This window comes from Paroedura picta, chromosome 2, assembly GCF_049243985.1.
Source record: "Paroedura picta isolate Pp20150507F chromosome 2, Ppicta_v3.0, whole genome shotgun sequence".
NCBI lineage: Eukaryota > Metazoa > Chordata > Lepidosauria > Squamata > Gekkonidae > Paroedura > Paroedura picta.
The window spans coordinates 43,884,220-43,898,371 of record NC_135370.1 but is presented as its reverse complement, the minus strand read 5'-3'; the positions used below and the strand labels follow the sequence as shown (position 1 = coordinate 43,898,371).

At 40.4% G+C, this 14,152-nt stretch overlaps 1 protein-coding gene across 3 annotated transcripts in view; it reads right to left on the bottom strand.

Moving 5' to 3' along the window:
• WDSUB1 (WD repeat, sterile alpha motif and U-box domain containing 1) overlaps positions 1-14,152 on the bottom strand; it is a 30,429-nt gene that overhangs the window by 5,747 nt on the left and 10,530 nt on the right. For all 3 annotated transcript variants that reach the window (XM_077319979.1, XM_077319976.1, XM_077319978.1), the window contains exons 4-9: positions 12,216-12,299; positions 11,623-11,716; positions 10,332-10,365; positions 6,875-6,915; positions 6,682-6,788; positions 5,101-5,280 (exon numbers count right to left, since the gene is read on the bottom strand). In XM_077319979.1, coding sequence (XP_077176094.1) covers positions 5,101-5,280; positions 6,682-6,788; positions 6,875-6,915; positions 10,332-10,365; positions 11,623-11,716; positions 12,216-12,299 — 540 coding nt within the window. The remainder of the gene's footprint in view (positions 1-5,100; positions 5,281-6,681; positions 6,789-6,874; positions 6,916-10,331; positions 10,366-11,622; positions 11,717-12,215; positions 12,300-14,152) is intronic.

The following is a 14,152-nucleotide window of genomic DNA, read 5'->3' as shown; positions in this document are numbered from 1 at the left end:
TAATGGGAAATATCGAAGCAACACTATACACGGTTCTTGTTTGAACTGGGGAGATACCCCCAGTTCAGGTCTTAAATACCTTTTGGGTGGTCTACCCCTCTCTCCCTCACAAGGCAACACTTTGCCTGGGCCTGCAGGTGGTCAGCATGGCAATGGTGGGGGGCTGGTCAGTAGGAAGTAGCCCAGGTGCCAGGCTAGCCTGGGGTGACATGACTTACGAGAGGATGTGACTAGGAGGATGTGGAGAATGTGCAGGAGACTGGAGGCTGTGAGTGACGTGTGAGATGAGAGAGACATGTGAAAAATGTAGGGTTCAATGGCTGCCTGCCTGCCAAACCAAATCAAAACAGAAATACAGCATATGACAAATACCACAGGGTTTCGACACTAATCCAGTGGCTAAGCATTTACATTGGAGATCCAATAACAGGACACCTTCCCCTGATGTTGCTTCCTGGCACTTGTATCAGGGGTTTACTTCCTCTGAAAATGGAAGTTCCTTCTAGTCACCATGGCTAATAGCCCCTTATAGACCTATCTAATCTGTCTAATTCTCTTTTAAAGCTGTCTGTGCCTGTGGCCATCACTGCATCCTCTGGCAGTGAATTCCACACTTTAATCATTCACTGTGTAAAGCAGTATTTGCTTTTGTGCATTCCAAAACTACCAACTATCAGCTTCATTGGGTGCCCTCAAGTTCTAGTATTTTGGGAGAAAATGTTCTCTTTGTCAACTCTCTCCATGCCGTACATACTTCTATAACCTTCTATCCTGTCCTCTCTTAGAAACTGTCTCTTTTCTAAACTGAATAGCCCCAGAATCTCCAGCCTTTCAGCAGTTCAGTTTAAGGGGGAAGGGCAGTTCAGCACCTTGTACAGAATAAAACCTCTGGCTTGTCTAAGTCGAGAATAAGATGGAGAGAGAGGCTTCTGACACAAGGAAGGTTCAAATGAGAATTGATCTTGTTTGGAAAGACCTTGACAGATCCAATTCAGATGGGGAAGGAAAAGAATGGATTTCAAAGGGAACTCACTCCCACTGAATACACTTTAACTTTCGGGCCTGCCTTTTGAGGATAACCAGAGCAACGCGGTTTCTGCTCTATTTGAACGGGACAATGCTTTGCCATGGTGCAGTGGTTTTACACAACAATGGCTCTCCAGTTACCACAGTTTGCAACTCTATTTGTTTAAATAAATAGAACAATGTTTGGGGGGAGTCTTTCCAGACCTAAATTAAGCATCCAATTGGGTGTAAAATCACCATCATGGCAAATAAATGCATATATTTGGGAGTCATAACTGTATCTCTCTGGAAAGCACTCTGTGTTGTGATTATAATCTGGAAAAGGGAAGACTCCAGCCTGCCTATTAGCGATCCTGTTACCTTTTCAGAACTGTGGGGGCCAGCACCTACGCTAACAAAAATATTTTATATTTGTTTACCTAATGGAACATACGACTTGCCTCATTATGACAAGCTCTGCCAAATGTACGTCTATTTTCTTATTTGTGGCTTATAATTAGTTCTCAGAGGTATCATTAAAAAGAACCCAGTACTCAGGCAACAACCTATTATGCCGATTTTTCCCCCCACAGAGCATTTGTGTGTTCACTAGAGGTCACCTTGGCTGGGGAGTCTGCCTTCAGTCCCACTCCTTCAATCAGCACTATTGGGTTGGTCTCAACTGATGGGAAACTTTGGCCTATTTGAATATTTAAGGAAACACTGGCTTCTCTTGTTATTATTCTTAAACGGACTAGACTGCAACTGTTATGGGGTTCAAGCTACAAGAGTTCTTTATGGGTTCCAGCTTTTGAGTGACGGAAGATGAAAACAAGAAGCAAGCGCTAAAGTCTGGTAAGAATGTGTAATGATTTTACAGTTCCCAATGGTAAATGGAACAGCACCGCCTACACTAGGCTGAAGAAACAGAGTTACATATGAACATTTACCCAATATAATTGCAACTAAAGCAAAAATGGCACACAGAAGTGTTTCGGAACCCTAAATTCAAGAAGGCCAATCACAGCACTGCAGGACAGAGACAGCTGTCCCTCTGCTCTATGGCAGGATTTTCCACATAACTTAATTTACATCCAGAATATAGTTATAGCTCAGTACACTTTAGTAAAATAAATGTATTCAGAAGTCGAATTGAATCTGGATTGTTCAAACAAATGGAATAAATCACATGCTGCAGAAAACGCAAGATCCAAGGATAACTTGGAGAACTCCACATGCTGTGTGATCGGGGATACTCCTAAAATGTTTGAAATACGGTTGTCAGACCACAGCAGGCAGACACCAGTAGCATTTTGTGAGCAGGGTCATAGAATCATAGAATCATAGAGTTGGAAGGGGCCATACAGGCCATCTAGTCCAACCCCCTGCTCAACGCAGGATCAGCCCTAAGCATCCTAAAGCATCCAAGAAGTGTGTATCCAACCTTTGCCTGAAGACTTCCAGTGAGGGGGAGCTCACCACCTCCCTAGGCAGCCTATTCCACTGCTGAACTACTCTGACTGTGAAAAACATTTTCCTGATATCTAGCCTATATCGTTGTACTTGAAGTTTAAACCCATTACTGCGTGTCCTCTCCTCTGCAGCCAGCAGAAACAGCATCCTGCCCTCCTCCAAGTGACAACCTTTCAAATACTTAAAGAGGGCTATCATGTCCCCTCTCAACCTCCTTTTCTCCAGGCTGAACATTCCCAAGTCCCTCAACCTATCTTCATAGGGCTTGGTCCCTTGGCCCCAGATCATCTTCGTCGCTCTCCTCTGTACCCTTTCAATTTTATCTACATCCTTCTTGAAGTGAGGCCTCCAGAACTGCACACAGTACTCCAGGTGTGGTCTGACCACTGCCGTATACAATGGGACTATGACATCTTGTGATTTTGATGTGATGCCCCTGTTGATACAGCCCAAAATGGCATTTGCCTTTTTTACCCCTGCATCACACTGCCTGCTCATGTTTAGTTTACAATCCACAAGTACCCCAAGGTCTCGTTCACACACAGTGCTACTTAGAAGCGTATCCCCCATCCAGTAGGTATGCTTTTCATTTTTCTGACCCAGATGCAGAACTTTACACTTATCTTTATTAAATTGCATCTTGTTCTCATTTGCCCATTTTTTCATTGTGTTCAGAGTCTGGTGTGCTGATGTCATGCCAGGGCACTAACACGATGTAATGCAAGGGGTTTTGGAAGCTATGTCATGCCTCCAGATGGCCCATTATGGGAAGTGAAGCAAACCGCTTATGCGTGGGATGGGACGCAACGGCGGCAAAACCCAAAGTAACCGATTATGCACGCTGTGACCCTGGCGCCGCTTCTGGTTGCGCCCCAGTCACCTGGAAGCTGCGCTTTCTTCCGCGTTTCGCTAACGCGGCTTTTTCAGCGGCAAGCACCGAAACTGCAGCCGGTAGCAGCCGGCGCCGTGTGTTATCAGTGATTTTAGTCACCGCCATTCCACCCCGAATGCGCGCTATCCCCCCCCCGTGCATAATGGCCTGATGTCACGTCTGGTTTTCACCTAAAACAATATGTCAATGTGATAAAGAATGTTTTGTCATCTCAGCATTCTTCTTCCTTGTTTAAAATGGGTATGATTTTCCTTTTAGAAGATTAAGGCTTTTGTGTATTATTTTGGAATTGTATACCTAAGGATTGGAAAGGATTGTCTATAAACCGCTCTGAGCCTCTGGGGAGGACGGTATATAAACAAAAAAACAAAGAACAAAGGGGAAGGGGGGAAAGTGGTCCCCCTTTCCCAACCAATTGCACTTCTGCACCAAAGGTCCTGCAAAATTTTGGGGCATGAAGTCTCCCATTTTGAGGAGTTTAAATGGAAGAGGAGGCGTCTCTTCTCAGGAAAAAGATCAGATGCACAAAATTTGGTATTAAAATTGACAGTTAAATATTTTTATTTGGAAATATGATGTATGAGAAAAGGCCGAATATCTTAAATTGAGTTCATATCAGAATTTTTAAAATCGTCTTTAAGTATTTTTTAAAAATTGGGATAGATCATGTATGAGGAAAGGCAGAATAATTTAAATTCAGATTTTACTGGAATTGAAAGAATTGTTATTAAGCAATTAGAAGAATGGGTGTAAATGGAGAATGTAACTATCAATACTATAATGCACGTTTTATTCTAAGCCGTATTTTTATTTCTTCTTTTGTTCTCTTAAAATAAAAATTTATAATAAAAATGTTTTGCCATCACACTATTGAATGAACACTCTAGTAAGAAATATAGTTTGTGCCAGTGTAATGGGTGAAATGGCTCCGACAAAATCACTGAATGTTCACAAGGGAACGTTTCTTCACTATCAAGCAAATATCACCCTTTTCCTCCAATAGTTGACCCACCAATCAACCTAGAAGGGCAAGATCTTTTGCCTCCAGACCACTGACCCATTCCCTACCAGTTCTTTCAGGCTGGCAAAGGAAGAATTTCATCCCTATATGTAATATCCTATATAGACTTTTTGAGGTCAACACGTTACAATTAAAGAATAGAGAGACTGGAGAATGAGCAAGGTAAAAAGGTAAAGGTATCCCCTGTGCAAGCACCGAGTCATGTCTGACCCTTGGGGTGACGCCCTCTAGCGTTTTCATGGCAGACTCAATACGGGGTGGTTTGCCAGTGCCTTCCCCAGTCATGACCGTTTACCCCCCAGCAAGCTGGGTACTCATTTTACCGACCTCGGAAGGATGGAAGGCTGAGTCAACCTTGAGCCGGATGCTGGGATTGAACTCCCAGCCTTATGGGCAAAGCTTTCAGACGGTTGCCTTACCACTCTGCGCCACAAGAGGCTCTAATGAGCAAGGTAACTTGCTCTAAAAATGCATCAATTCCTTCAAAAACTGAGAAGCCCACCAACCTGATCACCATGCTGTGAATTCAAGTAGCCTGAGACTTAAGGTTTTTAGCTTAGATAATGACAACTACATCCTCAAATTGTTGTATTTATTTATTGTCTCTACGACATCTAAACTTTGTTTATAAGAACAGTAGCTAAAGTATAGCAAGATATATTGTATGAACAAAATTAAAATGTCAAAAACTTCCTTTGAACAATCTTACCAATCTTTAATTCATCAGCCAAACTTTCTTTTGTGAGACTCAGCAGTTCTTTACCATCAATGTTATTCTTTTGGAAAATCTCAACTAAGGCTTTTAAGCCATGTTTACATAGCCAAATTGAAACTTCATCCTCTGACCAGTTTTCAATGGACGTGTTTGGCCTCTCTTTAGGTGTAGTTTCTGAGTAAATAACAAAAAGAAATCAAAAGAAAATTAAACATTTTGGATATATGAAGAACATTTCTATGTATCTAGCTAAGGATCCCACTCCATACCAAAAACTCTACACAGGCCTTCTCATGGCTGCAGAAGAGGCTTCTGCAAATCTGAGAGAATCTCATTTTGTTACCAGTCAGCCTGACCACCACCTGATGTCTCAGGAGAGCAGAGTGAAGGGGGAGGGGCCATAAGGGGCAAGGGGGGATCAGAGAAGGACTGAGAAAAAATAAAGGAACTGATATGCAGAAGGTGGAAGAAGAACAGAGAAGCAGGAGCCAAAGCAAGCTGTGAAGAGAAGAAAGGGAAGGGGAAGAGAGAGAAAGAGAGAGGAATGGACATGGAGGGGGGCTGATCTGAGGAAGTAGGATTTTGCATCCTCTACCAATTCTTACAGGTCCCCATTTGTACTGTATTAATAATAGTAAAATAAATCCCCAAATTCTGAAGGTTTCTTTTGATACAATATATTCCTAATAAAAGTTTGTGACTGCTGCTCTCCACTGCATATTCTCCTCAGAGAGACTGACCCTAGACTGCATTAAGGATTTTCTATTGGTGGAATTGATCAGCAAGTAATCTTACAGGAAAGCTCATATTTCAGAAGGCCTTTTGTTGATATTTTCCATTTTCTGCAGACTTTGTGGTTGGCTTGGCTTTTAAAAATTGAAATGGATTTTGTAATCTGTTTCTATACTTGGCAAAAGGTCAAGAAACTAGCATGAACTTCTAGTGAACAACAATGTACAAATGTGTTCAATAAATAAATACATTTGTTCACAGCAAGCTTCAAAAAGGGCTAGTCAACATACAATTACTTGACTTATTATACACTTAGGTAAAGGAATCCCCTGTGCAAGCACCGGGTCATGTCTGACCCTTGGGCTGATGCCCTCTAGCGTTTTCATGGCAGACTCAATATGGGGTGGTTTGCCAGTGCCTTCCCCAGTCATTACCGTTTACCCCCCAGCAAGCTGGGTACTCATTTTACCGACCTGAAGGATGGAAGGCTGAGTCAACCTTGAGCTGGCTGCTGGGATTGAACTCCCAGCCTCATGGGCAGAGCTTCAGACAGAACGTCTGCTGCCTTACCACTCTGTGCCACAAGAGGCTCATATTATGCACTTACGAAAAGGCAAACCACATTTTTGTTGTTGTTTGAATGCAGAACTACAGTATCCTGGGAAAGACCTACCAGAAGCCTTGGAAAGGCATAGCAGATTTTCAGAATAAGAAATGGACTGATTTAGTGGCTTCATCTGTGTGTGCACATGTGTGCATAACAGAGAGTGAGTCATATTAGGTTAATAAGTTAACAAGCAATGAATATTTGAAGACATGAGGCAAATACCGTTCTGCACTAACCTGGGAAAAGTTGTTTAGGTTCAAACTGCCAAATGTTCACACATTTATCCATAGAACCTGTGGCAAATAATGGAATATCTGGTGCAAAGGCACAAGTTGTAACATACCTAGAAATAAAAACAAGTTGATAGATATTACAGATGAAAAGCTCCCAGTAGCTACTATTATGGGGGGAAATATGCTAATATCACACCTGGTATGTTGAGTCAAAGTATGTAGGATGTTCCCAGTGTTCTGCCAATGACAATAAAAAAATGTGTTAGGGCTAGGAAAAGGTCAGTTATAACCAATGATCAATTTTTTTTTTACTGGAAGCTTTAGTCTAAAGAGCATTTGTAACCAAGAAGCATTTAAACAAATTTTCTAAAAGCGCAAATAGATTAGCTGCAGGAAAAAAACCAACATATAACAAAATTGCTTCCAGGAATAAAATGTATCTTACAGTTGTAGCACTGAAGCATGGAATATTTCGGATGGAATGCTTCAACAACTGGTTAATATTTTAAATACTTTTAAAAAATCCTGCTGATGAAGCAACTCTCAAAAATTTAAGTGGTAACAAAGACTGACAATTCATCAGTAGTGTTTTTTTTATGTTACAAAAATCCTGTGCTTAGTGTACTTGGCCACTAGATGCTACTCTTCCCAAGCATATTTTTGTATACTGTATGACTAAGGTAATGTAACAGGACTATCTCATTAATGGGGGCAAAAAAGCTTCTTTAAGCAGAATTTTTGAAACATTTAATTGACAAGAATTCCTAATAAAAAAAATATCCACTTTGGTGCCAGCTTCAGATTTTCAACATTTGCATAGAAGGAAGACAACGCTGGATGTAATATGCCTCCATTAAAAACGTTATGCCCACACATTGGACATAACAGAAACATGAAAACAAACTACTTTTGCCTTTGAATAAATAGTGTAAATCACTTCAGACCATAAAACCTGGGTCACAATCTTTTTTAAAGTCTTTAAGGGCAAAATTATATGTGATGTGGAGGGGAAACCACATGTGCATGTGTGTGTGGGGGGGATTATTTTTAATGATTAAGGACAACCAACCTCCCCTACCCACTCCAGTACAGTTTAAGGCAATCTGGATTCCAGCACAGTTTAAGGCAGGGGTCTCCAGTGTTATGTTTATGGGCATTATGGTGTCTGCTGACTCCTTTCCTGGTGCCCACCAAGTGCTTTTTAAGAAGTGGGCAGGACCAGGCAGGGCTTCTGATTATCTACTGTAAATTTGATTGGCTGTGCAGATTTTTTTAAAAGGTTGTTACTGCAGCAACAGCTGCCACCCCATCACAAGGCTCTTCACTGTGTGACTGAAGGTAGGCTGCACTACCCATTGTATGGCTGGCTCCACCTCCTGTACCAGCAGCTTTGTGGCTACGCCCATCATGTTGTATCAAAATTTCAAAAGTGCCCACAGGTTTTGAGTCTAAGTTTATGAGGGACTTCTATGTCCAAAAAAAATTGCCAAAAGATACTAGGACTCCCAGATCTAAGGATGCCAGGATTTAAGGACAGGCATGCTGGAGTCATCACTTTTGCTGAAAAACCACAAGTGTTGCCATGACACTGGAGGCCACCCTCTGGAATATGACAAAGCACTATGGTTAAAACATAAATCCTTTCATTTCTGCTTTTCGTTAGAAGTGATCTTGAATGCCAGTTGCACACCTTCCTTTCCTCCCAGTCTTTGAGGGGCCAGACGACAATGGGATGGATTGCCAAGAGACCTGGCAAATATCTCTTGCCCCCCAGCAAATAGTAATCAGAGATATACTGTCTTAATCCTTATCCATTGTAGTTCCTCTATATATTTATGAAACAGCCTAAGGGGTGGGACGTGTCCGGCTGTCCAAGTTGGAATAGGGCCAATCAGGGTGCAGCCAGCTTTGCCCTGATCTGCCCTGTCCCTGCAGCTCCTGCCCTCCATCCCTGGACTCTAGCCTTTTTGCTCTCAGACGCCTCAGTGCCCGGAGCCAGCAGCAGATGGGGAAAGGGTCCTGGGCAAAGGGTCATGGTGGAGGGCCTCCTAACGAGGGCCTCCTGGCCTGCTGACTGCTCGTTAAGGACTGCTAAGGAGCTGACTAGCTGACTGCTAAGGAGCTGCTAACGAGCTGCTCAGCCCCACCCGCCCCACTTGATATGGCTGCGAGCTGCGGCCCAAGGCCACCTTAAGCTGCCAGTCTAGGGGCCAGGGGAGGGGGGCCCTTTCAAGGCCCATTCTTAGGAACGAGCTTTGAAGCTAGTAGTAGTAGTAGTAGTAATAATAATAATAATAATAATAATAATAATAATAATAATAATAGTTGGTTCTTATATGCCGCTTATCTGTACCCGAAGGAGGCTCAAAGCGGCTTACATTCGCCTTACCTTTCCTCTCCCCACAACAGACAGCCAGAGAGGTGGGTGAGGCTGAGAGAGCCCTGATATCACTGCTCAGTCAGAACAGTTTTATCACCGCTGTGGCAAGCCCAAGGTCACCCTGCTGGCTGAATGTGGGGGAGTGCAGAATTGTACCCGGCATGCCAGATCAGAAGTCCGCACTCCTAAACACTACACCAAACTGGCTCTCTACACCAAACTGGCTTTCTGGTTTGTTTTTTTTAGAAACTTCACCCCATGAGGTTCACCTGGCACCAACCTTCATTTCTTTTAGATGCTTTTAACCCAGGTTTTTAACTAAGGAGGTTTTTCTTTCTAATGTTTTATGATCTGCTCATGACCTGAAGATCATTTTTTCCATGCCATTTTAGGTTGTTCAGTGTTGTAACTGTGCTCTGGCTTGTATTAAAAAATGGCCGGCTTTTTAAAAAAATGTTTGTTTAACAGTGTCAGTCTATTGTTCAGCAGAGGTGTTTTATTGCCTTTTTCCTTTAATGGTTGCGTTTTAATGGATGTGTTTTATTATCTTATTAGTTGTAAGATGCCTCTAGCAACTCTCTGTAGAGAAAGCAAATGAATTATCTAAGTAAATAAATAATTTAACCATCACAGCTAATAGTTATTGATGGCCGTATTCCATGCACCTGTCTAAATCCATTAGACAGGAAAATTGATCTTTCAGTGGGCAGACATACTGAAAAAATTATTTTTTTGCAGAGGTTTATAATTTTTAGCTTTAGGCAATTGCCTATATAACAGACTGGGGAAAACAGATTCTTAATCCACTTATGCTAAACATATTGATGAGAAACAAAAAGAGGACTGTAACTCATCTTTTTGGGCTACTACATGATACGACCAGGGTTGGGCGATTCAGCCACCGAAGCGGCCATTCCCGCCCGTAACAGCCTGCACTACTAATCACATATTGATGAATATCAAAGTCTATATCACATTATACACCAGCAACATTCATTATATTGACTATAAAATATAGAACATGATTGAGAGCTATGGACATACCTGAGGTAACTCTGTTGTAACAGCTTTTTAACCTCAAAATTCACAATGATAAAGCTGAATCCTATCTCTCTATTTTGGCAGGAAAAGTTATATCACTGTCTTACTGCAACAAAACCATGATAGGACGATACTACTCTGCATACTACAAATAATGAAACAGCTCTGATTGCCTAAATCTGTTGAAAAGCTGGCTAAATAAGATTCAAGTCTTAAATGGTTAAATACTTACAGTTTCAAAAACAATAACTGTTTTGTCCACAGATCTAACAAAAATAAATGGTACATAAATGTTTAAAAATGGCACAGAAAGAAATATGACAAAGTATGTGGGGAGAGGGATCCAAGAGAGTTCCACCACAAGTTTGATTCCTCTAGCTTACACATGGCCGATTCTATATACTCTTGAATCTACATGTGACATCTCCCCCCCAAAGCACTTTCTGGGGCACCTGTTTTGGAGGTTCCTAACTCAGACCACCCCCCCAGCCCAACCTTCACCAAAGTTGGTGGGAAGGCAGAGGAGAATCAGCTGTAGATGTCCTGTGGTTTGGGGGTCTCTAGGACCCCAAGGGGAACCCCACCACATCCCAAACTTCCTGAAGTGGTTTGGTTTGCCAGAGTGGCTGGGTTCAGATTTGGAACACATCTCATACCCAAACTGGGTTTTCTTTCTTTGTGCCCATTCCTAATGGTTCTGTATATAGCTTTTAACAGTTTCAACTGAATAAAATATTCTGATTATATCAACTCTTAGTGCACCACTGTTATACAATAATCCAGCGATCAGCATCAAATATTTATTCATTTCACAGTAACATATGAAGTCTAGTCTGCTTTGAAAATTCAATAGAATGAAAAACAGGTGGAAAGATCTATAAAAGAGACAAATTGTTCTAAACATTAATACTTTATGGTTTTGACAGAAAACCTGATAGAAAAACTGCGGTCATGAGCTGTCTCTTGTAACCTTTCATATGTGAACATTTCAGACAGATATATCCTCTCATGTGTAGACATGAGTGCTTTCATAAACTAGCCAACTCAAGACTTCCCATATGTTTCCTTCCATGCAACATACACAGGAAACTTAGCTCTTGAGAAGGTGTGTAATTTTCACATGTATAAGATATAGTTGATATACCCTTCAATAGGTCCATTACACATTGAGGACAAAACTGTACATTAATTTTTTGTCAAGTCAGATTGTGGTTCCCTGGACCTGACTCACTTTCTTTCCCTTCATGCCATTCCCTCAAGCTGCAATGAACACTACAAAAAGCTGAGCACTCCAAAGTTATGCAAACAACTTACCTCAAGAATTCCAAAGAAATTCCCATACTAATAAGAACAGCTATTATTCAGACCCTGCAGATCACCTTTCATGATACCATAACATAAATCAAAATTTAGAATGAATTTAAATCTTAGCAGCGTCTTTTCATTACAAAAAAGAGGACACTATACGGCTAAGTAAACAGAACTGTAAAAATTAAACCACATAAATAAAGCTGTAGACTTACCCAGATATAAGTGTTTGCCCATCACAGGAAAAAGCACAAGATAGAACTGGAGCAGTATGTCCACTCAGTATATGTTTACATCTTAATTCCATGCCTGTAGATAGAACAAAAACTTAAATGTAATTATAAACACTGTGAATGAATGTAATTTTAAACATTTTGAATAAATTGATAGTTTTACAATACTGAATACAAGACAAATATGTAGTACTCTTTATCTTGTCTTCTAATTTCAATATTGATAAACAAAAGCATTTTAAGAAAGGTTCTTCTATCCTGGTCCCCATTAACCCCAAAGAACTCTGAAAAGCTCTGGAAAAGACTGGAAAAGCAATATGAGCAACATACATGTGTGCCATTTTTGTATTCTAACTCCGCCCAACATGCAGTTGGCATGGCAACCCAAAGCTGAGGCAGGCCTGATCCTCCTAGAACAGGCCAGATTGCATGAAGCTTATGGTGCTTTTCCCTTGACAAAAGAAAATTTTAAAAGGTTGCTTTCAACTCAAGCCAATAGCTAAGAAGTACAGCAACATGAAGATTAGTAGTGTTGTGGGCATGGGTTTTGGGCCGGTTTGTTTTATTATACTTACATATGGGATCAGCAGATGAAACAATCCATATCTTGATTACATTATCCTGCCCAGAAGAAGCCATCTGGAATTCTTGCTTATTACCTGATTAAAAATGTATTTTGAAATGCATCAAGAATACAACAAAACATGGTTTCTTATCTTTCATTAACATCTCATTCAATAAATTGAACAAAATTAACAGTTCTTTAAAATATGTGAAAATACAAGCCACTATATTAAGGTGACCAGATTGTCCCACTTTTGGAGGGACATCTGGGGGTACCTGGCAAATTGTAATGTTGAAATTATATATATATATATATTACAATACTATTTTTGCATTCTATGTGTTCTATGAAACTTTTTGTTGCTTCATATAGAACAAATTTTTATTCAAGAACCCCCCCCCCCCCCGGTCAATGGTGTCCCGCTTTACCATGTTAAAATCTGGTCACCTTACACTATATGTAAAGAAAAAAATGTCATGCCATGTACAATTTAAAGTATTGGTGATCATCTCATATAATCCCATAGGCTCAGCATATTTTAAGAGTTGGAAGCGGCCATACAGACCATCTAGTTCAACCGCCTGCTCAATGCAGGGTCAGCCTAAACAATCCAGGATAAGTATCTGCTCACCACCTCCTTAGATAATTGATTCCACTGCTGAACTACTCTGGCTGTGAACATTTGGGGGGCAGAGTTCCTCCCATATGCCACCCATTGCTGTACAACACCATTAGCTTCACAATGAATTCCAAAATTCTCAGAAATTAAAGGGCCAGCATGGTATATTGGTCAGAGTATCAAACTGAAATCCAAGATACCTCAAATCTAGGAGAGTACCATTATACCATGATGAAGCTTGATTGGTGTCCTTGGGTGAATTCTTTCTTAATTTAATACAGCTCAAAGGACTGTTTGTCAAGATAAAATGGAGAAGAGGAGATGGTACACTGCCTTGAACTCCATGGTACAAAATGTACTAAATAAATGATAAACCAGCTAAAAGGTGGTATATAAATGTCTTAGAGAAATGAAATAATAAATACATCTTGTTAGAGTTTAAATCAGTGTGTGACTGCCTCTATTCCAGCATAGTGTTTTTTATCCTCATGGAAATTACATGCAACCCACCATTTCCTCTATCATGACATTTTTAAAGAGAATGATTGTTGTCAATAAATAAAACACAATTTTCCAAGTTATCCTCTAACAATTGCTACATAGGAAGGTGGGGAACCAAGTTATTGATGGAAAACATTTGATTCTAAGAACCCAATTAGTACACAACCAGAGGGAAAGGAGATGATTTGATGTAATTGGCAGGATGGAAAAAGAATAGCTTTCTGTAGCTTTCCCAAAAGAGAAGGAAACATCTAAAGCAAGTGCATCACTGTCAGACTCAAACAAGGAAAACTATAATAATTGTATGCACCCCCCCCCAAAGATGACTAAAAAATAGCAACATTAATTCTGTATCAACAGAAAATGGGGATCTACCAGGGGACTGTTACTGAAAGAAGAAGGGACCATTAATACATTCAAATCTATAGGAGAAATGCCTAAATCAATTACTTACTGAAATAAGCAACGTGAATGATTTACAATATCCCAGCAAATAGTATTTTAAAACAATTAACACATATGCTTCCTAGAAACAGATGTGTTATATTACCCAACTATACCTGAATCCATTAAAAAAATTAAAAGCACATTTGATTTTTATTTAACTTTCACTTGATAGATTCTATATCTCTACAAGGGTCTTTTAGACTGTGTTAATCATTACATTTATGAAATTAGTAACTGGTATATGTCGCAAATATTCTCAGTTCCAAATTTCTTTTAATGAAATTGTTTTTAAAAACATAAGCTTTAACCAGTGGTGTCCATTAAACAATTACAGTATTTGCTGGTGTATAAGACTATTCCCCCCCCCCTGAAAAACATGC